Here is a 24,237-nt window from a genome sequence, read left to right as displayed (position 1 = left end):
ATGAAAATGACTTGAAGATATTTTACTTTTAAACTCGGGTGCTTCAGAAAGGGGAGGAGGAGGACACCCTTGGAAGTTAATTCTGAGGACCAAGCTGACAGCTTTTTGCCACTGTTGCTTTCTTCTAGGTTGAAAAGCTGAAGGCTTGTTACAGCCCCAGCACACAGCAATCTAGCAGGTTAAATGACTTGGGCAACACAGTTTATTAGAACTGGCAAGTGCTCGCTCCAGTTCTCTTCCTGATAGTCAGGGCTGTCAGGGAGAGTAATTGATAGTGGCAGCTGTTGGGAGGGTGTTTCGGATTGCGGCAAGACGATTTGACTTGACAGACAGCTCTGTACAAATGAGCTGAGCGACAGGGGCCGAATCCAGCCCCGGCTGCGGAAGGAGCCGCGGCGGCGCGGGGCTGGGGCCGGGCTGGGGGAGCAGCGTGGTGAACAAAGACCCGCTCCCCGCGCGCAGGCGGCTGCGCTCGCTCGGCCGCACGGGTCCAGAGCCGGGCGCGAGGGCTGGCGCTTACGCTCGGCTGGCTTTCCCCTGTGAGAAGACGCGGCAGTTATTTGTGGGCAGAACCCCCAGAGACCTGCGATGTTCTGAGGAGCCCGTGCCACAGAAGAACGCTTTTTGACAGGCCCTAGCGTGTGCAGTACGCCGCTGTCACGATGGAAATTTGGCCTTTGCTTCGCAATAGTGTTAAAAATGGTTCGCGTTACACACCACGGAGCCTTCCAGAGAGTGGTTTTATGTGCAAGGCCCAAGTCTTTATTCCTTGTCTTAAGCTGATTTGCATTAAAAGGGGTGGAGGAACTTGGTGCCCCATATGTTGGATAGCTTCCGTGTTGTAGCTCTGCTTGCCTTACCTTTGCAGACCAAGCTAAGCGTCTAATGTCTTAAATAGTGCTGCTCCTAAACACAATGAAAAAGCCATCCATATAAAAGCAAAAGCCAGATGAGGATAAAGAATTAGCACTTAAATATTAATTTTCACTTGTAAGCACTCTGCCAGCGTCAGTGCTATCATTGCCAATGCAAAACGCTTTATTCTCTCTTTTGCTTATATATGTTGCATATCCACAATACATTATGCAGCACTCTAAAAGCTCAATTTAAAAAAAAAAAAAAGGTTTGCTGAAGTTCATTGAACAGTCTCCTTTAGTTATTTCTTTGTTTTGACCTACTGCTGTAAAATCATGCTCTTCTGTACTCATTCCCCATGCTGATGGTTCAAAACTCGTCTCTGGGACTCATCAACCAACTCTGAAATACTCCGCCTCTTGCCACATATGTCCCTGTAATTCCTGTGGTGGTGCTTTTGCAGCGTTTCTTGCTGGAATTACAATACGGAGCAGGGTTCATCACAGCCAGCCTGGCTTATGTCTGTTTGCAAGGATGTGTACAGGGTGGATAGATAGGCTGCAGATGGTGGTGGTTGTGTTTCTTGGGAAATTGCCATTGGTAAAGATGTCATTGATGGATGTAGGAGAGGAATTTCTTTCTCACATCACCCCATCACCCTTGCTGTTTGAATACAACGGGGGAGACTGCAGAAAGACGTCTGAATGACTCCACTTTTCTTTTTTTCAAGAGACAAAGGAAAGGCATGCAAGCAAGATTAGATTATTCCCAATCGCATTGTACGTGTGTTGACAGTCCCCTTTCAGCAGCAACCAGCAGCTTGCAAAGAGCAAGAGGCAGGGCTGGAACTGCTGTTGCCCTAAGTGCTGTTTGTATAACACAGAAACTGCTTATTGGAGTTCTCAAAGCAGCCTTTACATGTTTAATCCCTTGCACTTGAGCTACTCTTAATCAGCTTGAAAGCAAATTCCTGTTACAGAAAGGTTTAATTTGTGTCTGGGACTTTCTGTATTGTGTTTAGCCTGCAATGCCGTGTAGTGACACGCTGGCAAGCATGTCACCCTGCGCAGCCATGGGGATGGGCGGTGCGTGTTTATGCCAATCACAGATTTTGAATTCACTGACGTTTCATATTGGATCCATGCTGATGGTCTTTCAGATTCAGGTAACTCCTTCTGAAGCACACTTTTTGCAGCAAATTCAACTGTAGTTGACTTTGGGGTTTCCCTTAAACTTCAGTTCTTGTTTCGACAGATTTCCACCAGCAGTAGCTAAAGCTTTCTCTGCTTTTAAAATTGTTAAGAGTTTTCATCTTTACCAGGTCAAATTGGAATGGGATGTAGCCCAAGACACAGCAAGGTTGCAATTTTGCCACACTCCAAATGACAAATTAGTTGTTCAAGGAGGCGAGAATTACTAATCCCAGGTTGTTGTTATTTTTGTTGTTAGAGCAGTTTCAGTCCTTTCTTCCCTGTCTCTCGCACGCAGTCATCATTCCTCCCCGTGAGATCAAGACATGTTTCACTGTCTGTTCATTTAAGAAAACCTCTCAATGGAAGAAGTCCAAAGTGTTTGGTTAGAAAATAAACAAAGTTGGCATGCTGAAAAGGGGTAGCGCTCCGCATGGTGGAGAATGGCAGATGTGATCCAGCCTTCCCGTAGCATGGCTGGAACATGAATCATTGCAAATGTCAGGTTTCCTGCGAAGGGAAGAGCTGAACTGACACGCGTTCAGGTTTAATTAAGGTTGAATTATTGGAGCTGACTGTCAAGTCTTAGGCAAATTGGCTCAGCCTGTTATCATTAAGCATGAAAATTACTCTAGGACTTGGTAAAAATAAACACATTTTTGCCTCTAGAACGTTGTGGTGTGGTCTGGTGGGTCTGTGCTTTTGCTGGGGCAGTTGTGCTCAGCTCCACGGGTTCATGTGCTCAGAAGAACTAGATGAGGAGCCGAAGTGCAGAAATTTCTGAAAGGATCTCAGTGAAACCTGACCCAGCTTGCACAAAAGGGATTTTTCTGTTTCTTTCCTTGGGATATTTCCATATGTGACCAGCAGTCAGCCTGGTCGATTGGAAGGAGCTTGGGCGTGCAAGAGTGTAGTTCCCTTAGGAGGGACATTCCAGCGTCCTAGAGAGAAACTGCAGAGTTTGAGATCCTGATCAGAATGGGCAACATCTCTCGTTAAAATCATTGAAATTAACTTTCTGAGATATTTCAGGGAAGGTGGCTCAGAGACTTGCATGTGAATGGAAAGTCTTGAATTGGAGAATTCTATGATAGGTTGCATGATAAAGATCTTGTTAAGTACCTAGGAAACCAGGTAATTACAGCCTTCAAAATTCATTGTTTCTTTGGTTGCACAGGGAAAGTGGCCTGGAAATAGTCAGTTTTCTGGAGCCCTCCGGAGCATGGTTAGCTAGTGACTGGGTAGTGGAAACAGGCACTGAACAGGTAGAAGTAAGTGTTGGTAGAAGAGTCTGAAAGGAAAGAAAGAAAGAAAGAAAGAAAGGTGTGTGTTCTTCAGTGTCAGAGCACGAGTAAGGCATGGGATGACACTCCATGGAGTTAGCTGAAGTGAAGGGTCTTAAGTCTTGGCTTAGAAGTGCCTTTTGTGTCTTCTAGAGTAGTGAGACATATGGATGAGATGTATTTCCATTGGGGCATCTGCTTTCCATTTTGTCCAAATCTGTTTTACCAGAGACTTAAGTGAAACACCTCGATGTGAGAAAAGTTTCCCTTGCAGAAGGTTTGACTTTCAAACCCCAGGCAGGTCCTAGTGCCTGGCATCGCTGTCTTCCTATCATTTCTCTCCATGGTTTGTCCTGCCTTTCTTTGTTCCCGTGTGGTTCCCTTCCCGTCACCCATGGCAGTTCACCCTCAAGTCAGCCACGTGAAGCAGCTTCTCTCGCTTGTACTGCATCACGGCCATCAGAAGGGGAAACAGCAAAGTCACCAGAACACCCGGATTCACCCACCGTCCTTCCCACGTGGTGGCTGGGAAGGCATGGGCATTCTGCTGTCTCTCACACGCTTCTCCACGCTCGCCCGTGAATTCACACCATATCTTCCCCTTCTCGGTGCTTCTGCTTTTGCTCAACACGGCTACAAAAGGCGAGAAGATACTCACACTGTACCTTTTCCAGAGGGGCGGGGGGGGAAGCATCTGGGTATTTTCATTGTCATCAAGAATGAAACACAAAAACATTTCAGTACTGCAACCTGAGAGGTGCAAGTTGGCAGCAGAAACTAGTCCTGTACCCCTAGTCCTAACTAATACAACCAGGCTGGCTGGTCAATTCAGTCAGCAAGGGAGCATGAGCTTTTGCTGTGAGAAATTGCAAATGAGAACTAATGCTGAAACCACAGGGAATCGATAGTTGTACATAAAACTGGTCAAACAGCTGCTTTTAATGCGGGACTTTATTGATTTGGTTTGGATCTAATTGACTTTTTACTCAACTAACTTTTGCGGTGCCAGTGTGTTTTGAATATACACCATTAGTCTACATTGCCTATAATTACACACTATCAAGTTTAACTCTGTAGGAGGAGGCCTGTTGGATGCAAAGAGCTAATAGGCTCTCAAGAAACCTATGGTCAGGAATGAAACCCAATTGCTTTTAATGGGTAGCTCCTGAAAACCAGTGGGATCTACAGCTGTGGATACTCTTCCTCCAAAATGCACAGTGTGGGGACCCCTGGCTTGACTAGTCAATGACAATTTTTCAATTGTAAGTAATAAAATCTGAGGAAGGTAGCTGGCATTATAAAAAATAATGGTGCACAAGAGCAATGAGAATTTGATTTTAGAAATAAATTCTTTGTCACTCTAAATAACATTGGAACCAAGCCTAGTTACATCTCAAAACCAGGGTACCTGTGATGCATGAACTCATACTTGAAAAAGAAATTTACTGAAATGAGAGTTAGCTTTATATTTGTGGTAGGGAATAATTTAGGACCTCCAGACATTGTGTCAAGCCTGTAAAGATGGAACCTTATGGTGCTGGGAAGTACAGGGTTGATCATACTTGCTGCCAGCCAAAGCACTGGTGTTTGGAAAGGCTTCTGCTCCTGTTATTTGTGGGTTTGAGGCCTCAAGTCCTCCGACATCTTCAGCTGATAAATATAGTCCATATGTTTCCATTCATTCTCTTTTCACATTCTGAATTTATACTTAGGTAGTGATTGATTGATTGATTGATTGATTGATGAAGGAAATGGTGCAATGGTGAGAGTGCAAGCAGAGCCAGAAGCAGTGTGGGAAACTGCCTTTCATCTCAAGGAAGGAGATGCCATCACCACGTGGGCGTTTTCTGTACCGAAAGTGAGCTGGTGTGCTACAGGCTCTGGTTCATCACTGTCCTCCTCTCATCTAATGCTGGCATGGGGGTGCTCAAGTCGTCGAAGCAGCAGCACCAGCGAGGAGTCTGGCCTCGCATAGGCTGCGTTGGCAAACGCCTGGTTAGAGCGTCTGCATGGCCAGAATTAGCTGGCAGCGTGTGCTGTGTGCTATTTCCACACCTCCCACATCAGGAACTGGCTCAGTCCTTTGATGAGACGGGAAAATTTCAAAGGTGGAATTTGTTCGTGAGGGTGTTGGGAGCATGTTAATGAGTGTAGGTAGCATCGCTTGGCATGTCTGCAAGCCAGCTAAATGCAAACAGCCCCCAACACGTTCTGGTGGATAGTAAAAACATGTCTCCTAAAAGTCAGTTAGCAGTGCGGTGTGCACCGTGGGGCGCGTGCGCGGGAAACGCATGGACGACACCAGTTCTTGTAACCCACGAACAGCTTTTCTTCTAATTGTGGGTATATGTGCGCTCAAGGATGCACAGGTTATGTCGAAAAGGGAGTTACAGTGGGAGCTGAATCACACTCGTGTTGGTCCTGTTGGTTGTCTTTGACCTTTTGGGTACTGCTTGATCTGAAATCTCTCTCCTTTCCTCCCTTTTCCCTTTTTCCTTTCCAGCCTTTTAACCCTTTGGGCTGCTTTGTTTAGCTTAATTTGGAAAAAAGGAAATACTTGGCATCATAGAAGGAGTAATTCCATATGGAATTCTCACCGTGGGTGCATTTTGCAAGGTCGCAGCATTCCTGGTAGTTTTGACACGCCGTGCGTACAGGTGTGTGCAATACTTAGGGTGAGCAGGACTGCCCTTGGGTGCTCGCTGCACTTCTGACTGGGTTTTTCCAGCCTTCTCTGTTCTGTTCCTCCACGCAAGTGTGTGGCAGGGGGGATGGCAATGTCACAGCTTCGCTCCACAACTGTCCCATCCTTCGCTACACAAAGATCCCAGGTAGCCCCCTCCCTAGAAGCCAGGTGGGGTTATCATTAATGATTAGTGCTTGGGTCACAGGGTGCTGGAGCTGGAGCTGAGCCTAAACACCATGTACATTACCTTGAAAGAGCATTGAGAAAATGAAACGTCTTAACGATCAAGCTGGTGTTCATGAGTTCGTTATCAGCCTTAAAACTTACATTGAGCAGGAAATACTGCAGCAGTAACTTGAGACACAGTCGCACTCCTACTGTACATAACCGTGGCACCCTGTAGAAGTCACAAAGCTGTATGTTCTTTGTAGTATGCATTCATTTAATGACAGCTAAGTCTCTTACACACATGCTAACAAGTGCTGTAGACTGGCCAGTCAAGGACAGCGGAAGGACAGACACAAACACACGTCCATCTTGTAGCAGCAGTGCTCCCACGATGCTCCCACGAGCTGAAACATGACTTGTTTTTTCTCAGGCATATGTTCTACCAAGCAGAGAAACCAACGCAGACCTTTCAGTATGCGCTTTGTTCTCTTTCTCGTTGCTCCATAAGGTCCCGCCTTGAATGACAAGCCAGAAGCGAAAGCAGCCAATGTCCCAAAGGTGTCTGGGCTAGAGCGGAGCCGGGAGCTGAGCACCGACGTGCCCTTCGCCCTGCCTATCCCCAGCCCCCAGCCAGTAGCTGCCGTTGTGACTTCTACTTCCTCAGCGCCCACGTCAAGCGCCAGAGCAAGCCCACTGTTGAAGAAGGAGCCAGTGATTTCAGCACCAGCACCACCAAGGCTCACGCCTCAGCCGCAGCCTCGGCCACAGTCACAACCTCAACCTCGGCCGCAGTCGCAGCCTCAGTTAATACCTGAGCTTCGGACCCAGCCTCCGAGTCACATCCCTCCACCTCTCAATTACCAAGTGCATCACCAGGTGGCCCACAACGGACTCAATAATATCAGGTAGGGGAAAGGGATACTCCTGCCATCTTTATGCTACCACTGGGCTAAAGCTTGTTTCAAATGGCATAGAAATTGTTGGGAGGTGAGACAAGAGCACTCGTACTGTCTGTGCAAGGTGCTCCATGTGTCGGGTATTGGACTTTCTGTGCTGACTGCACAGGCTGGATTTTCCAGCAGTGGTACATAACTGCATTTGAAACATGGTGATAAATGCTCCCTTTCTGGGAGAAAGGCATGTGTAACTGTGGATAAAGTTCCTTTAGGTCCAGTTTCTAGTGGAGTTTTGCACTGCCTTGTCTGAGGTGGCTAGTTCTTGCCTTAGAAATTTAAGGTGGTTTGAGTTTGAGCAGCTCCCTTGTTTCATGTTCAGAAAGACTTCCATTGAAACAGGTTTGTTCATGGTTATCACAGGTTTTTTTGGTTCACCAGCATCAAAAGAGGGATGTCTATATCGGAAAATGCTGTGTCCCTTAGAACAGGGCTCCCATGTAGGCTGAGAAATCTGCTTCAATCTGACATGCTCAGACTTAGCAGGAGGCTTAGCTTCGCTGTTTAAATGGCCTCCATCCAGTAAGCAGGATGGGTGAAAATGGTACGGATAAAACGTTTCTAGAGAAAAGAGTTTAGCCAGTTAACTGGGACCTCTGTAGTCTTTTTGCTGGTACAGAAAACATGCCTTGCCTCCCAAACCAGAACTAGGCTAGTCTAAACAAGATGACAAAACTGATTTAAAACATAATATTTGGCTGCACAAGGGTCAAAATATGAATACAGAGAGCTGCTATTAATGTGTACTTCATAGTATCTTGCATACTTAAGCTCTGTTGTGGTTTTACCCTGTAAATGCCACCACAGCATAAATGATTAATAATATTTCAAACTAGTCAAGATATCTCGGAGGTTTAGATTGCAATCAATAATTGGTATTGTGGGAATTACACTAAATAATAACTGCAGTGATAGTGCCTTTCACCCCACAAAACTTAGATCACTTTCAGTGGAGTAATAATAATAGAAGAAGAGGTAAAATACAGAATTATTGTGAGAAAAATTTATTAACATGGTGCGCGTTTGCATGCTTGTGTGGTTATAACTGCACAGCACACATAGCAGATACAACTCGGTCCCAAAGTCACTCACGCTATGCAACTCTGTGCACCCAGAGCAAAAGAAAAAGGAATTAGAGTAATTGTGTCGTATGATCACAAGGACGCACACGGCCACTGCAAGGTCACCAGAGGCTAAATAAAGGTGCAAAATCCAGCTGCCTCCGTGGCCTTCATCAGTATCTCATAGATAGCTCTGAGGATTGTAGCTTGCTCAAGCACTGGAGGAGACGTCACTCCAGAGAGCTCAAGCTCTGTCCTGCCCTGTTGGAAAAGTTCATTAAGATTCCTTGCTGTCTCCACTGTCATTAAGAAAAACAAAAACATAAGCTTCGGAGATCAGTGTTACATAGTTGTGTTGTTTCTGGTAGTGTATTTCTTGCACCGTTTCAGTCTTGTATGGTAACGCACTCTCTCTCTTTCTCTCTCTGTCTCTCTCCCCCTTCTTCCCCCCACCTTTTTCTCTCTGCAGCCGGAGCAGCAGTGCTAGCAGTGCAACAAGCATCAGCCTCCCGAAACACCTTCCCCTCTCTCCCCAGATTCCTCCGCACCATTCCTCCGGCCCGGCTCTGCCCCTCTCCATCTCTAATCTTGCTACCTCGCACTTCTCTCTCAGATCGCAGACCCAACACCAGCACCATCCGGCCATGTTCGCCACCCCACCCACGCTGCCACCTCCACCAGCGTTACCTACCAACAGCCTCGTGATACCAGGTCACCCTGCGGGTAGGTTCCCTTCTTCTTCCAGGGCTGATCTGCTGTGCATGCACTGGAGGGTGTTGAGAGATGGGCTGGCTGGTGGGCAGATAAAATAACGTGACGCAGACCCCTCCGCGGGCAGTGTGTGCTGGAACTGTGAGAGCGCTCGTGAAACAGGTAGGAGACCTGGACGTGCTTTACCAGATGAGAGACTGTAGAGATAACACTGTAGCTTCCTATAAGAAGTCTTCGAAACACGTTTTTCAAAAAAAAATCTCCTTTTCAGGGCATGAGTTGTGCAGTGTGGCATTCCACAGTCATCAGACATGTTTTAGATTAACAAAGGACTGATGTACAGTTTGCCATTCTCCCCTTCTTTCTCCCCACTCTAATGAAAGCTGCCGCTGTTAGAACTGACTCGAAAACACTGTTTCTAATTGTCCTGGAAAGTTGTTCTAACTGAACACCTATGCTCCACTCTGGTCCTTCGACAAGCAGCGCATCCCACCGGCAGAGCAGGGTCCTCTGCCCGCGGCAGCACAGGCTCTCTGGGTGCCCAGGGCTCCTTGGCCTTTCTGCCTGAGGCAGAGACAGCTCAGCTGACAAGCTCTGCTGTTCGGCTCTCGCTATCTTTGCGTCCTTTTAAAAAGTTTCCTTTGTTCACCCTGGCCCCCATCCTATTGTCGCTTCTGCCTTAAATGCGCTGTTTATAGCTTATCCATTAGCCTACAGCTGTCCCTGGAAGAGACCCTGGCAGCTGGAGACTTCCCTGCCACTTCCACTTGCTGGGGCCTCCTTATGATCTGCCATTTGACTCCACAACTAACTCAGCAGGGATTAAGCAGGACAAGCACTTTGCAAAAAATGCACCCTCTGTTTCCTATGAAGCTGGTTAAAGGAATAAGGAGAGGGCAGATTTGCTGCGGAAAAATCTGATGGCCTTGCATCCCCTTTATTTCTTCCAGGAGCTAAATAATGTCCCGTTATTTATAACTGCTTCTTTAAATGAAAGAAAAACGTGAATTGGTCCAAAGCGAGCTCTCAGAACAACGATAGAGAGAAGTGCCGTGGGTTCCTAGCCAGAAGCAGGACCACATAGGCCAAAGCTGCCGGCTTTCACGGGCCCTGGCACCATCTAGAATTTCAACCACATGGCTGGGAAGATGTTGGCAGCACTGTGGGAGACCTATTCATTGCTTCCCCTGTTTAAGGCAAAGGACTACTGTGGTGGAGACTTTGAAAGTATTGCAAAAGGAAATAGCAATGCGCTTACTAAAAGCATGATATTGCAGTCACTGAAAGCAAGTATGTTTTCACCATTAACTTCAGGAGGTGCAAGATCAAGTGACCTATTCACATTCAGCAGCTTGCCAGGAAACGGTAACAGTCTTGCTCCTACTAAAAGGATTTCTCCTGCAATTTAAGGAGAAGCCTAAGTTAGTGGAGGGAGAGGTCTGGGCGTCTAACCCTGCAGACAGTGAAATGCCTCTTGTCTGCATTATATGAAATGCCTGCAAACTGGCACATCATAAAATCAATACAGAGCGCTGCAGAGCCAAGAGCTTCTGTTGTCATTCACATAAAAGTTTCTTAAAAGCAAACAATATTGCTGAGCAGCCCCGAAGAGCTAGGATCCAGCCGCCACGAGCAGCATAGTCCTTGCTGTGCCGTTCGAGTGCTGTGCTCTCAGTAAAAGCAACAGTTTAGAAGAGCCATCAGAGAGGGTATGGCCCTTTGAGGTCTCCTTTTTGTCATCCTTTTCTCCCCCTGCTTTGGAAGAAAATGTGTTCTTTCTTTAAATTTACTTTGGCACACTTGTTGCTGGTAGCGAGAAGAGAAGCAGAGCTCAGAGCTCCTGCATCCACTGATGGTACAAATTCAGGTCTCTGAATAAGAAGAATGCACTTCTGGTGGCATTTCTCCCTTTTGAAACCTAAAGCTTCTACAAGTAACTTAGGAGCAAACCTTGTGTGGGCTGCTGCCCTCTACTCAAGGGCACCAAGGCTGGCCCTGGTGCAGGATCCCCAGAGGGAACAGCGGTCTCCTCTCAGCCTGAGGGTCCCTGCAACATTAGCAGGATTGACCTGCTTCTGCCGTGCCCACCTCAGGTGTGCACGCAAAGCCGTAGTGTTTGGGCGTTCACAGGGCTGCTCGGTCACTCTGCTCCTAGCTGTGTTACCCCGTGGCCAGACCCGCGGGACAGGGCGTCACTGGCAGGCACAAGAACTTAGTTCTGATCCTGACGTTGCCCAGAGCCCCTCACGGAGTTGGGTTATTACTCGGCAGTCCCATCCTTGCTGTGAAGCAGCCACTCCTCCGAGTGCCACACCGCTTCTCCAAACATCTCCGGGCCTTTTCTTTTCCTGACAAAGGCCGTAGTTGTGGTACGGGGCTATGGGCTGGAGCCAGCTGCAAATCTATCAGTCTGACTTCAAGTCTCTTAAAGAAATTGGATATCGGAGCACTTACAACTGCCAACTCGCTTTTATCTCTCCCTCCAGAAAAGTGGATTATCTTGATGCTAACAGAAGGATTCAGTTTCTTTAAGTCATGCCAGATTTAAATGCATAAACACACACACACATACGAAATCATACTCATATTCTCTAAAGAGGGTAGGTTTTGGACCTAAGTGCTTTCAGCCAAGGGGTTTTTTTGTTTGCTTGCTCCAAGGAGAACCCATTATAGACTCTTTCGCTCCAGTGCCTTAGGCTTCAGTATCACAAGTATATGTACTTTCTGCTTTTGTATTAATTATTATAAAGACTATAGCTGTACACAGTACCTGCTCTTAGCAGTACATTTATTACCGAAAAGCAAATGACTTAGGCACCCAACATTTGCTTTCAAAAGCGACTTTCAATAGGATGTAGGCTTCTGAGTGGTAGTAGAGACCTTGAAATTCCACATCAGAGTGCCTGTTTCTAAAGATCTTAACCATGTCCCTTCAGAAAGTGATTGATTTAGACTTGTCTAATGTTACTCGAGAAAATTTAAGTAAAAGAAATTCCTGCAGAACATGAAATAAAACTTGAAAGCGCATGTATGCTTTTGCCCCTTTATATTCTCTGCTGTAGTTTAAAAGGGGTGTTACACGGAAAGAAGTGGATTCATGTAAATTGAGAAGCAAGTAGGTCAGTCCGGCGGGGTGTGTGCCATCCACAGCTGGTGACACAGGTTGCGCTCGGCTTGGAAAACACCTGACGTGTTGGGTGCTGATTCCTGTTTGAAGTTCTTAGGCAAAATCACAGATGGATTTAATTGATACCAGCAGACATTTTGGGGAAGTGGACATTTGTCCTTCTTGTCTTCAGTCACATCGTTTCTGAGGTGCTGGTATCTTCCACCACCCTAACCCACATTCAAATTCAGTGCAAGTTGTCCTTCCAGAGGAAGATGCTCAGAAGAGGCCGCAGGTCATATGGCAGAACATTTTGTTTCTGCAGTCGTTGCAACCTTCATGAGATCTTGAGCCAGTTCAATGTTTCTCCTCTTCCACTGATTCCTCCTCCATATTTTCTCATAGAAGAAAAGCCTGGAGGCAGGGACAAAGAATGACAATTATGGCCTGTTAGAAATTGAGGAAAGGACTGCTCAGTATTTAAGATCTCAAAAAAAACTTAATGCAAAGAAGGCCTCAGTTTGTAGGATGGATGTTCCTGGTCACTGTGTGCATGTCCTGGGGCTGAGAAGGGGGGGGATGACACAGGGATCTGTTGGGAAATGGCCGTCCGAGTAGGTAGTTTCCAGCCACCCGAATCCACAGTTATCTCATTGCGTTGTAGGTCTTGTCAAAATTTTACCTAAGTACGTATATGTTAGAGTTTAACACGCGCGTTAGGCCCACCGTGCATTTTCAGTGTATGTGTGTGCTTCTGAATTTCAAACCTCCAAAGGAGACAGGTCAGTATTACTCATTTTAAAGCGAGCCGTTGTCCTCGAGGGTGCTCCCCAGCATCTTGCTGGTGCGGGAAGGTCCGGCCACCGTGCCGGGAGACCAGACCCCCGGAGACGCCTCGGTGCCGTGGCCGTCAGGCGCCGGGGAGGAGGAGTAGCCCGTGGGAGCTGCGCGGGGGTAGCGGGGCTGCGGGCGGGGGGCCGGGGGCGGATGCTTGCTGCCGCCCCGATGATGTTTTCTGCTGTGATGACTCATGGTGTTCTCTCTTGTCTTTAGATACCAGCCTGTTGATATCATTCAACCAACCAATCATGTATTGCCAGCCTCATTCGGGGATTCTGATTGGTACTTTGTCACAGGCATCTCTCTTACCTCCACCAATGAGTCCTCACGTAGAAAACCACCACAGCATGACCTGCAGAAACAGGGAATGCCAGGTGAATATTGACTCTTTCTCCTCCGTCTTTGTGGTACTCACAGGCCCACGGGCCTCTGTGTCTTTTTTTTTTCTCTCTCTCTCTCCTCTAGATCACGAACTGCTCAGGCAAGAGCTGAACAACCGGTTTTTGGTTCAGAGTTCGGACCGGGCCGCTGCCTCACTTGGCCCGGTGCCGCTGCTGAGAGCGGAGTTTCACCAGCACCAACACACGCATCAGCACCAACACACCCACCAGCACACATTCACTCCTTTTCCATCCAGCTTGCCCCAGACGCCGCTCATGCCGCCCTCTGCACCTCCCATGGTGCGTACCCCAGCCCAAAATGTGAGGATAAGTAGAGCATCTCTGGTCAAAAAGCCTAACCCGCTCTTGTCAAACAAAACCCAGTCCTCTTCATTTCAGCCAGCCGTGCTGTCCCTGCCCTTCCGACCTGGAGGCCTGGAGAGACAGGCCCAGCATTCCCAAAGGGACCCCCTTTCCATCCAGAGCCTCCACACCGAGCCTCCAGGTCCCCCACGCTGGTACCCATGAGCAGATACCGCACCTATGAGACAAATCCAGAGTCCCTCTAGTTCCCCTTTCCGTGTGTCCCGCCGTGTATTTCTGTTCCCCTTTCCCAGAGCCAGGTGCCATGACACACCAAAACACACCACCGAGGACACCACGAGAGCGGTGGCCTCCAGTACCAAACGCAGTCCCCACAACGGTTCGTTGCGGGGCAGACCGTGCTTGCTTACCCTGAGCTCTCGCCGTAGTGCAGCATCTCATCTGAGACGAGTTTTGTCCCTCTTCCTCCTAATTCCCTAATCTATATCGATTTTGGCATTTATTATTTGATTACATCAACAAGCACTAATTTGTGTGTGGCTGGTTCTTCTCGTGGGAGAGATCCCCCTGGCCATGTAATAAGCGTTAGCGTTTTGCTGTTGAATTTGCTTGTAACACAATGGGACTTCGCTGCAGCTGTTACAAAATTGTTAGAGATCTGCTACAAATGGATTTTGTCAGTACTTTAAAGCGCACTCTCTCCGCATTTCTGGCAATTACTTTGTGAGATTGAAAGAACAAGGTTCAGCTTTTCCCCCTCTCTCAGTTTCACACTGTGTCCAAACTGTAGAAACAACCCTCTTCTGCTACGGCTAGCAAAGGCCAGCAGTAACAGCAAAAGCAGCGTTTGGGAAGAACTACCAAGAACTCAAGGAGCAATGTTTCTCACTTCTCTTTCCCACTGCTGACTGCCCGATGACATTCTTGGGTTGTAATCTGCTTAGCAGCGAGACAATTAAATGTAATATCATCCGCCCAAAATCCAGCCCCAGGTGTTTGCTCAATGTACTCGTGTGTAAACACCTTCCCTTCTTTTCTTGGTCTGTGTAAAACAATCTTGAAACTTTTCTCAGAAGCCTCCTGTGTTATTTAAGAATCCTGATACCCGATCCAGCGAGCAGCTCCCTCCCCTCCCACCCCTGCCCGTTGATGTCAGCCTTCATAGCAAAAACAGCTCGCAAGGCTCTTTTGTTGTATTTCACTCACATCTTCTTATATTCCACTAGATCAGGTCTGCTAAGCCCAGCACTAGAGAAGAGTGTTGAAATTTACAGCTGCATGTGTTTGGTAATTTATGGTATTTACACTGGAGGGGACATGGCTCCAGTAATAACTGTAATTAATGAAATTACAAATCTACTCTCCCGCACATAGAGGAGTGTGAAACAGCAGCTGACTTGCCAAATAAGCAGCTTTTTCATGGGGTCCTACAGCTCCCTTCCCTGCCTTCACCCCTGCTCCCTCCTCCCCACCAGAATGTACATACTGTTCAAAAATGCGATGTATATATGCTTTGGTTTTGCTTCCAGGGTGGTACAGGACAAATGGTCATAAAAATAAATACGGGGCACAGACTGCACTCATGGAGGTGTTAAAACCCCATGCTGGAACAGAAAAGGTTAACAATCACCTTTTCTCTGGGGCGCTCTGGTCTTTTGCAAGGGAGGGGGAATGTATAGAGATTCGTGCATCTAAAGCAATTAAGCCCTTTTCCAGACAATTGGGGCACTTACAGGAACCCAGAAAACAGGGAATTGGTGTTGGTTGCCCCACAGTAGACGCTGAGGTCTAATGGACAACATTCCCTACCTTCTAGTCCGTGATCCAGTTGAGTGCTCCAGGGGCAGATCCCAGATCTAGACCCGGAGCTGCACTTCCCCGCCTTCCGCTGCGCTGCGGGTGTCGGGACCGCGCTCTTCATAGTGACGGACCCTCTGCACGCGGTGCCTGCGGCAGGGTTCTGCAGGGGGACTCGGCAGCGCCCGGCGCAGCCCGGGGGCTGCCGCCTTTCCACCTCCGTTAGCTGGGGGAAATCAGTCAGCTCCCCGACGAGCGAGCGTGGAATAGCCAGTCAGTGCTGCTCTGTTCGGTGCCGTACAAACGGGCCATGATTACTTGTCTGTGTTGAAATCCTGATGTGTCTGCTACTGCCGAAACCAAACTCACCTGTTTCCTTTTTTTTCTCTTTTCTTTCCAGTTTGACAAGTACGCTCCCAAATTAGACAACCCTTACTTTCGACATTCCAACGTGAGTGCTTACCTTTCTAGGTGGTGTCTTTGTTAATGGTTCTGCTTGCACTTCTGTTGCTTGTTTTCGATTGATCGGTAGTGTTTTGATTCATTCATTCCTAAAGCTCTTTTTCCGTCTTGATATTTAAATTTTTTTAAGGTACAAAATTTTCTTTGGGCTTTTTTTTTTTTTTTTTTAATCTTCGTCTACTGCATTTTTGCTGCTGCGGCTCTATATTGCTGTGCCTGGGATGGCAGGGAATGCGCAGAAATTGCTAAATCAGTGGTCATTGCAGTACCTTTGCAGCTGGTGCTTCTCACAGTGCAGCAGCCCGGAGTGCATGGCTCTTTCACAAGATTTTGCTCAGGTCACAGGAGTAAGTCAGACTGGTGGTTTCTTCCTGGTGCTCCCCACTGCTCCAAAGCACAAAAACTACATGTTTTGGGACTTGTAAAACTGCTCTATGTGCTCAGGAGAGGCCTAAGCAAAACTTAACCCAACCTGCACAACTACAAGGTGATGTGCATGTTGCCTGTGGTTAGTGTGCAATGCAGCATCTTGTGGTTCTTTTTTGCTTTGAAAATTAAAGCAGGTCACATTTCAAAACAGGATCAATCTGTTTGCTACTGCAGAAAAATGCAAAGTTACCCAAAAGTGAACATAAACCCCAAATTATTCCAATTCCTCTAAAAATGGTGAATGCTCTGTGCTTCCTGCAATAGTCCTGAAATTTTAAAGGCACACTTGTTCAGCACTATCTAGAAAATTCATCAGATGAGCGCATTTTCCAAGTTTTGGCTTTGCTCTTAAAAATTTTGAAAGCAAATTTAGTGTGTATTTTCACCGTGGCACTCATTCAACACAGTACTATTTTTGTACGTGCCAGGCTTGGCACCTACCTCCATTTTTGTTCAAGTCGTCCTGTGACATAAGCATCTCTTTTTCTTTTGTAGTTCTTTCCAACCTATCCTCCAGCAATGCCTGGAATGCCACCCATGCTTCCACATTCAGGTCCCTTTGGGTCACTTCAGGGAGCATTTCAACCGAAGGTACAAACTTCTTCTTATGAAGGCTTTGTTCTTTTGCTGGGAGAGAAACTCTATTCAGAGTCGTGTCTCTGGTGATTTCGTAGCACATGATTTAACTAGCAGAAGCGCAGCACAGGGTTGGAAGCGATCACCCCACAGATCTGCGAGCATCCTCTGCGCAAAGCAACCAACACTTTAGCAGAAATTTTCTCTTGGCACTACAGATCGTTCCTTTGAAAAGGACAGAGTGGTTCGCTTGGGAGGTCAACTGAAACTGGAGGAGAAGCATACAGTCAGATGCATTAGTTGATTGAAATATTTACAGCTAATAATAGACCGATGAGTCTCAAATCATTTTATAAATTTAATGGTCTGAGATGGCAAAAGATAAACTGTGTTTATTCCCAGAAAAAAATGAGGAATTGACTGTACAAGTGTGGGAACAATAGGGAGAGACTGCTGCAAATGGGTAGAGCAATTTGAAGGAGCTGAATTTTTATTCCCAGCTCCGACACTGTCTGACCTTGGGCAAGTCGCTTAAATCTTCTGTTCTTCAGCTTCCTCATCTGTAAAGTTATCTTGCAGTGGGTTTTATAAGGGTTGATTAATGCCTGCAAACTTCTTCGAGATAGTGTGTTTGAAAGGTGCACAACAACTGTAACATATCATTACAACTAGCACTGATTGGCATTTGGAAATGTTGCCATGATAACCACCATTTTTTACAAATTCTGTAGTGTGCACTGCTTTTTTTTCCGTCCCCGACTTGTTCTTTTTATTAACTATTTTTAAAGGTAAAGAAACTGTTAAATCCCTCCAAACAAGAAAGATGCATCGTATCTATATAGCATTTGTTTGAAAATGGAGGATTTACTCCATTTGGAAGGTGACCTGTGTTTCGCTTCCGTACATACCGTGATTTTAGAGATTTCTCATCTTGAACTGCATTTCCATAGAGCTCTGCTATGTGCTGGAAGACTTGAAGGCCCAGCGCTGTAGCCAGCCCGTTTCTGTTTGCATTTGGGAGGTCATTCCCGTACGGTTCGGAGCGGGGCTGTGGGGTCTGCTTCCCTCAGCACTCGCCCTGGCGGCAGCGGACGTCAGGAATGAGCAACTGCTGCAAATAAGGCCCCTTACAACCTTCCCACTTGATTTTTTTAATGGAAGCTGGAGTATTTCCTCAGTGCCCATCGAATCCCTTACGTTATTTTATTTTCTGGATACAAATAGCAAAGTCTCTAAAGTGGCTTTTTTCAACACGAGTCTGTAGGCAGTGGCCGCAGGCATAGAGGAGGAGCAGTTGCATCTAAGCAGAGGGGGCGAGAGGGACAGAGCAGGGCTGTCCTTGACGGGGTTTGTCCGCCAGTGTTAAGTGCTGCTGTTCTTGCAAGGGGGCCCCTGCAGACCCCAAGCTGCCAGGGTATGAACTTGACTTTCCAAGAAAAGGAGCTGCACAAATAAGGTGGAATTGGCAAAATTTTGCTAATGTGAAGACAGGGTTTGGTTTTGCCATGAGGCTACTGTTAATGAGGAGCTTCTGATACACCGATAGCAGGCTCTTCTGGTTTCCATCTTCATTACAGAGCTGTATAGATACCATCGCACTGTAAAATACCATTAGACCAAAGAGAAGCAGTTACAAAGCGAGGAAGAAAAAGTGAGCACAGACCCTTTACATTTTTAAACAGTTCTTAGTGCTGTATTATAACTGGCTTTTAATTCATTTTAATGATAGATACATAGAACATTTGCCAGCTTGAGTTTAAGCAGCACAAGGTCACACTCTGGTGCCATGGTTAATCACTGACATCACTTGATCTCCGGACGGTGCTGTATTTACATGCAATCTAACATTTGAAAAAAAGAGGGATAGGTTGAAAAATGGATCTGCCGCTTTGGCACATTATTTTCCAGTTTCCTAGAGGAGACGGAGCTGAACTGCCGGGCAAAGCCGCTCTGGTCATCGTTACTGCATCCTTTTTCCATGCTCTCTCCCTCCCAAGCTGTTTGACTAAAGCCTTCATAAGCACCGCAGACCTGATGATTTGGTTTTGGCACACTGAATCCTGCACTTCTTGCTTTCCAAAGCAGAGGTCTTAGTTTTGTTTTTCCCCTTCCCGTGTCAGTTGCCTACAGCTGCGCATGTAAATCCACTGCACATAAATCCAGGCTGACGGTAAACTTCTCAGTGAGTTTCCCGAAGGCCATTTCTCACAAGCTAAGAACTTGAAAAGGTCAGAAGTATTCAGTTTACTTTGCTGGAGGAAGCATTCACATCTTTCTCCAGGGGACAAAGGGACAGGATGACACCATGCTATTAACATGTTGTGATCTTAACGCTCTTGCCTGTATGATAGCTGTAACTTATTTGCCACCTTATATATACCTCAGCTGTCAGACAGGCCCTGAGAGCACAGATCTGCCTGGGGAGCTCGTTGACTTACCTACACGCACGCACGGGAGAATTCTCTTTTTAACGAGTCTGGAAGTTGCATAGCCTTAGACAAATTAAAACCTATCTTTCCTCCCACACCCATGATTTTACTCATTCCTCATACAGTTTGACTGTTTGAAACCTACTGTAATTTGACCTAAAATGTGAGCGAAAGAATCTCTTGGGGAATGAGGTTAACCCCTCTGCACTCAGCTGCGCGGAGGCACCAGGTGCAGTTGCTCTGGGAGTGGGAGATGGATGGATGCCGGAGTGAGAAGACGAACGAGTTCTTGGGGATCGTCTGGGACAGGGCAGCAGGTGGGATCCGGAGGAGGAGGAGGAACAGGGATTCATTCAATGAGGTGTTTAATTCTTGCTGGAAAATGATGGGATAAACAATGCAAAGCTATAAAAGACCCACAAGCACCTTCTAAAGTTTCTCATTTTGCCTTGTCGAAGCAAATAGATGGGCTGTTGCCATTTTAGCCATTGTGTTATCTAGCCCCAGCCGGAGAGCGGCCACGGTCCAATAGGCAGAATATGGGACTAGGATGCTTGAGTTGTTCTGTTCCTGACTGCTATACTGGTTGCTGCCTGAAACAGGGAGGGAGTCGGTCCACCTCTCCCATTCTCTCTCCTACTGCTGCCTGTTTTGTCTAAAGAATAAGCTTGGGGGGCAGGGACTGTCTCTTCCCATCCACTTGCATACTGCATAGCACAGCGGGGTTGTGATTTCAGTGGGGCTTAGGGGTGCTGCTGTAATACTGTTACCGCTGCTGAATAATAATAGATGACATGGTGGTTAAATGCTGTTGGCTGTCAGTAAGAGATAACATTTAGCACTAATGTAGCAATATGCGTGTTCAAAGCACAGTACAAACATGGACTAATTAATGCCGTTAACATCAGATAGAGATGCTAAATGTACCGCTGGTATGATACAGTATTATTCACGCTCTGTTCTTGTCTTTCAGACTTCAAACCCTATTGATGTAGCAGGTAGACCAGGCACAGTCCACCATACGCTGCTGCAGAAGACTCCAGGGGTAGGCAACAATATATAACCTTCCTTTCAGCTTATCTGGATTTACAGTAAACACAGCGGTTGCTCATAAAAAAAAGAGAGCAGCTGGTGAGCAATTTGGCCTTCTAGACTCGGAACGCGCAGTCGGGACAGAAGTTTCTTTTTCTGGTGAGACAACAGTAGCCTCCACCAGCCGTGAATACAAAGGGGTGTATTGACTTCTTCAAACAAAGTCAGAGGGAAACGGGGCAGGAAACCCCTTCAAGGTCTTTCCCCTAAGCGTTGCTTGGAGAGTAGTTTTATGCGCTCCATTTCAGAACCATTATAAGGTTCAGAAAAGCACTGAACTGTTCAGTTGCTGGCATGAAGCTGCTTTGTTTATCATAAAATTCTGCTGAGTTTGGTGCAAGGAATGAAAGAGAAGTTTTAAGCCTTCTTTAAGCCTTTTAGGTTTCCCGTGTCACAGGGGACTTCTCCGGAACATTGCTTTCTAAATGCTTTTGCTTGTTCAGAGGAAGGAAGTTCCCCACCTTTCTGTATATTGGCTAGTTTTAGAAAGACTGATTGTTTTATTTCTGCTTTTTCCATAGGTGTCAGACCCTTATAGGCCTCCAGTAAGAGTAAGTAAGGTTTGTGGGGGATTTTTTATATATATATATATGTATACACACACACACACGCTTCAAGTATTGTGCATGTGGTTTTGAAATTTAACATGTCCAGTAGAAAATTTCACGCTCATCCTTTATTTAAAGCAAAATGTCATAGCTAGCTCTTAGCTGCTTCTGATTAATAATGTTTGGGTTGAATCCCAACCTTATTTTGCATCCATTTACATCCATTAATAGTTCACAGTATGAAATAAGGGTCACAAAAATAAATCACTGTGAGCATGGACAGACATTCACCAGTGATCAGATTCATGGTGGCTTAGGTCGATCTGTTTTATTTGTGCTTCTGATGTTCCACAAAAACACCCTACAGTGAGTACCGCAGCTCAGCTGACAAACAGTAACTGGTCCAGCTGTGGCACTGCTCATCCCTGCTGCTTCTTTGTCCCTACCCTTTTCCTCCCCAAACGCAAGTAGCCCTAATAACCATGCATGACTTAGCCTGCAGTGCAGCAGGGATGAACGAACAGGGCTCTTCTCAGAAACAGAGCTGTTAACTATTAGTTGCTTTCTCTTAAGCATGGCATACTGTTCTTTGCTGCCATTTATTTCCGTTTCTGAAGTGGGGAGCGCAAGTAGGAAAGAACAAGGCAGGGATCTCAGGTCTCCACGAGATGAAGACGATATCCCACATCCCACATTCTTCCTGTTTGTCTCCTTCTTAATTTAAACATCATCTGCTGCAGTGCAGAACAAAATGTTGATCACCTATTGTGCCATTTTAGTAATCAGCCTTTCTCATTGCTTAGCTGCCTGTTTGACAGTAAGGGAAATGAAATGTTCTATCTGATGTAGATTGCTAATGTATAAATTAATCTAAATGCTTGTGCTTTCCATTGCAGAAACCCGGGAAGTGGTGTGCGGTTCATGTACAGATCGCCTGGCAGATCTACCATCACCAGCAAAAGATAAAGGTAATTCAGACAGTTTCTGGAACAAAGCCAAGTCTTTTGGCTTACAGATCATATTTTAGTGAGTAATGAGCAGGAAGCACTTACTGCTGGTGATTCTCAAGCCTGCCTGTATTGATTAACTAACACTTTCAATCCTTTAACATTTATTGTAGCAACCATAAAGTTTATCTGAGGGCAGAGGAGTTCAGTTGAAGGGTAGCAAAATGAGTAGGAGATACTGTGTGCACAGGCAGAAAGAGGAGAAGAAAGGGAGGGTAATTTTGCCCCAGATCCATCTTTATTCCAAAGCATACGTGTTTAATGCCATTTCCATTCTGCACTAGTACCTCCTGTGGAATATAGAGTATTGTCCCATTCATAATGAAAAGACCGATACGGTGAAGAACATATTACAAGACGCAGAGCGAACGAGTAGATTGATCGTTACTGTGTTAGAGGTTTTTGGGCTTTCTGCACTGCCGTGACGATGGGCAGAGGGAGAGGGGGCTTAAAACTCAAGAGGTAACAAGACGTAGGTACCCTGGGGTGCTGTTACAGGCTCGGAGCTCCCTGGGGCAGGCAGAATAGCTGATGACAGGACTTCTGTAGCGTTCTGTTTTCTCATAGCTCCTGCTGTAGGTTTTTTGTTCTGTTAATGAAGACTATTCAGTGCTTAAGTAGGTGCACTGTAATTAGTGCCTCTACAAGTGGCGTGTGTCCATTTTTTTAATAAGCAAATATATCATCTTTAAGCTATTGAGAGACTCATATGACTTAGCTGCAGTTCTGACCATGCTCACTTCTGTAGGGGAAGGGTAAAAATAGCCTCTGGAGGAGCCTCTTAGTTTTCTTTATCCTTTGCCCCTTGTCTGCATACTGAGCTGTACTGGCTGCAGAAAGGGCATAGTCTAGGAACATCTCTCTCTTTCCAAACTGGAGAAGCAAAACAGACGAGTCCATCACCCAGCTCTCAAGGCTTCTGTCGGCAGCTTTCCGCCTGCAGAATGTTTTTTGTCAGGCTGAGAGCGCCGACCGGTCCTGGGGTGCAGCGTGCTCAGCGTATCGTGTTGCACGCTCCGCTGTGTGTGCTGAGGGCTGAGAGCTCACTTCAGACCGTATTCGTGTGGATGAGGCAGGCAGCTGAGAGGCTGTGGAGTGAAATGGCCTTACAGATGCTGTCAGAGCACGGCTGCGCTACGTGCCCAGAGACGCTGCTGTCACTCTCGCTAACTCTCCCTGGCAGGGCTAAGCAGGAGGGAGCCTGAACTCCTTCTCTTTTTCTCCCATAAAAAAGGAAGTGTATAATGAGATTGTTTTTATATCATTTGACAGCAAATGCAGCTGGATCCCCACAAGCTAGAGATAGGTGGTAAACTTGACCTGTTCAGCAGACCTCCCGCCCCTGGAGTGTTTCCAGGCTTCCATTATCCACAGGATCTTGCCAGGCCTCTGTTTTCTACCACAGGTAAGGGAAGATCATCATTTGTTGGGGAAAAAAAAAAAAAAAGAACAAAACCAAACAGTCAGTACGTGTAATGTGTGTCTCTACAGCTACGTATGCCTCAAAAACTGAAGCAGGCAGGATTGGTTCAGAGGGATGTGGAGGCGCTGGCGACTGCTGGGAGCAGGGCTCTCGGAGCCGCTGGGCCCTGCCGCCGCCTCCAGCGCAGGATCCTCTGCGCGGCACTGGGCTGCAGCAGTTGGCTCTCACATTCGTGTCTGTGCAGCTGGTTCTTATGTGCCTGATTAATAGGCTATGGAGTGATTTTTAAAAGCGATTTTGACAAAACACTTGGAAATGTTTCCACTGCACAGGATTGGAAGTGGCCCCAGTCTGTTTCTTGCTTTTATATTTGCCATGTTGTTCTTCTCAGCTCCTCCACTCACCAAGTTTCTGTTTGTTTTCTGAAAACAAGGGGGGTTTTGTAAAAGAAAAACTTCAATAACAGCATTGAAAATATCACAGAAGGTGTATTTGCGAAGTGTTTGGTTTTTAAATATAAAATCCCCCTATGTGTTTACAAAGTCCATCAATCTCTAAGGCTTAAAACGGCATATTGAATTTAAAAAACCCAGACTTAAATACAGTTTACATTGATCAATTGCTTTCTAATCTGTTGGAGAAGTAATTACAATTAATGCAATTACCAAAGTGCAGTAAGCCTCACTGCGCTGTTCTCGATGGCTCTGACCGTGGGAGACTGCAGCTCTGACATTCTGGTTTGGGAGGTCACTGTGGGTTCATGTGGATGTCTGTCTAGCCACTGTTGGGTTTGTTCTGTTCCCAGGCCTGGCTTTCCCCCTAGACTTTTTGAGCTTTCCTTTCCTGTGTTTGAGATGCTAAAGCCTGCTTTCTGAATGAGCTATATCAATTGATGAGGTGTAATTTAGCTCTTGATG

General features: G+C 46.4%; 1 protein-coding gene across 18 annotated transcripts in view; it reads left to right on the top strand.

Moving 5' to 3' along the window:
- The window catches only part of FBRSL1 (fibrosin like 1), a gene marked incomplete at its 5' end in the record, with an annotated part of 551,881 nt that overhangs the window by 516,256 nt on the left and 11,388 nt on the right, over window positions 1-24,237 (top strand). For 6 of the 18 annotated variants that reach the window (XM_082325239.1, XM_082325250.1, XM_082325251.1 and 3 more), the window contains 10 exons: window positions 6,691-7,087; window positions 8,666-8,919; window positions 13,067-13,135; window positions 13,319-13,554; window positions 15,755-15,805; window positions 16,741-16,836; window positions 20,224-20,295; window positions 20,864-20,902; window positions 21,787-21,858; window positions 23,170-23,302. In XM_082325239.1, coding sequence (XP_082181365.1) covers window positions 6,691-7,087; window positions 8,666-8,919; window positions 13,067-13,135; window positions 13,319-13,554; window positions 15,755-15,805; window positions 16,741-16,836; window positions 20,224-20,295; window positions 20,864-20,902; window positions 21,787-21,858; window positions 23,170-23,302 — 1,419 coding nt within the window. Of the gene's footprint in view, window positions 1-6,690; window positions 7,088-8,665; window positions 8,920-13,066; window positions 13,555-15,754; window positions 15,806-16,740; window positions 16,837-20,223; window positions 20,296-20,863; window positions 20,903-21,786; window positions 21,859-23,169; window positions 23,303-24,237 lie in introns of all 18 variants that reach the window. The other 12 variants (XM_082325245.1, XM_082325242.1, XM_082325243.1 and 9 more) reach the window with 11 other exon arrangements.

This window comes from Platalea leucorodia (assembly GCF_965183815.1).
Source record: "Platalea leucorodia genome assembly, chromosome: 12".
Lineage (NCBI taxonomy): Eukaryota > Metazoa > Chordata > Aves > Pelecaniformes > Threskiornithidae > Platalea > Platalea leucorodia.
The sequence above is the reverse complement of the archived record's forward strand: the minus strand, read 5'-3'. Positions and strand labels throughout refer to the sequence as shown.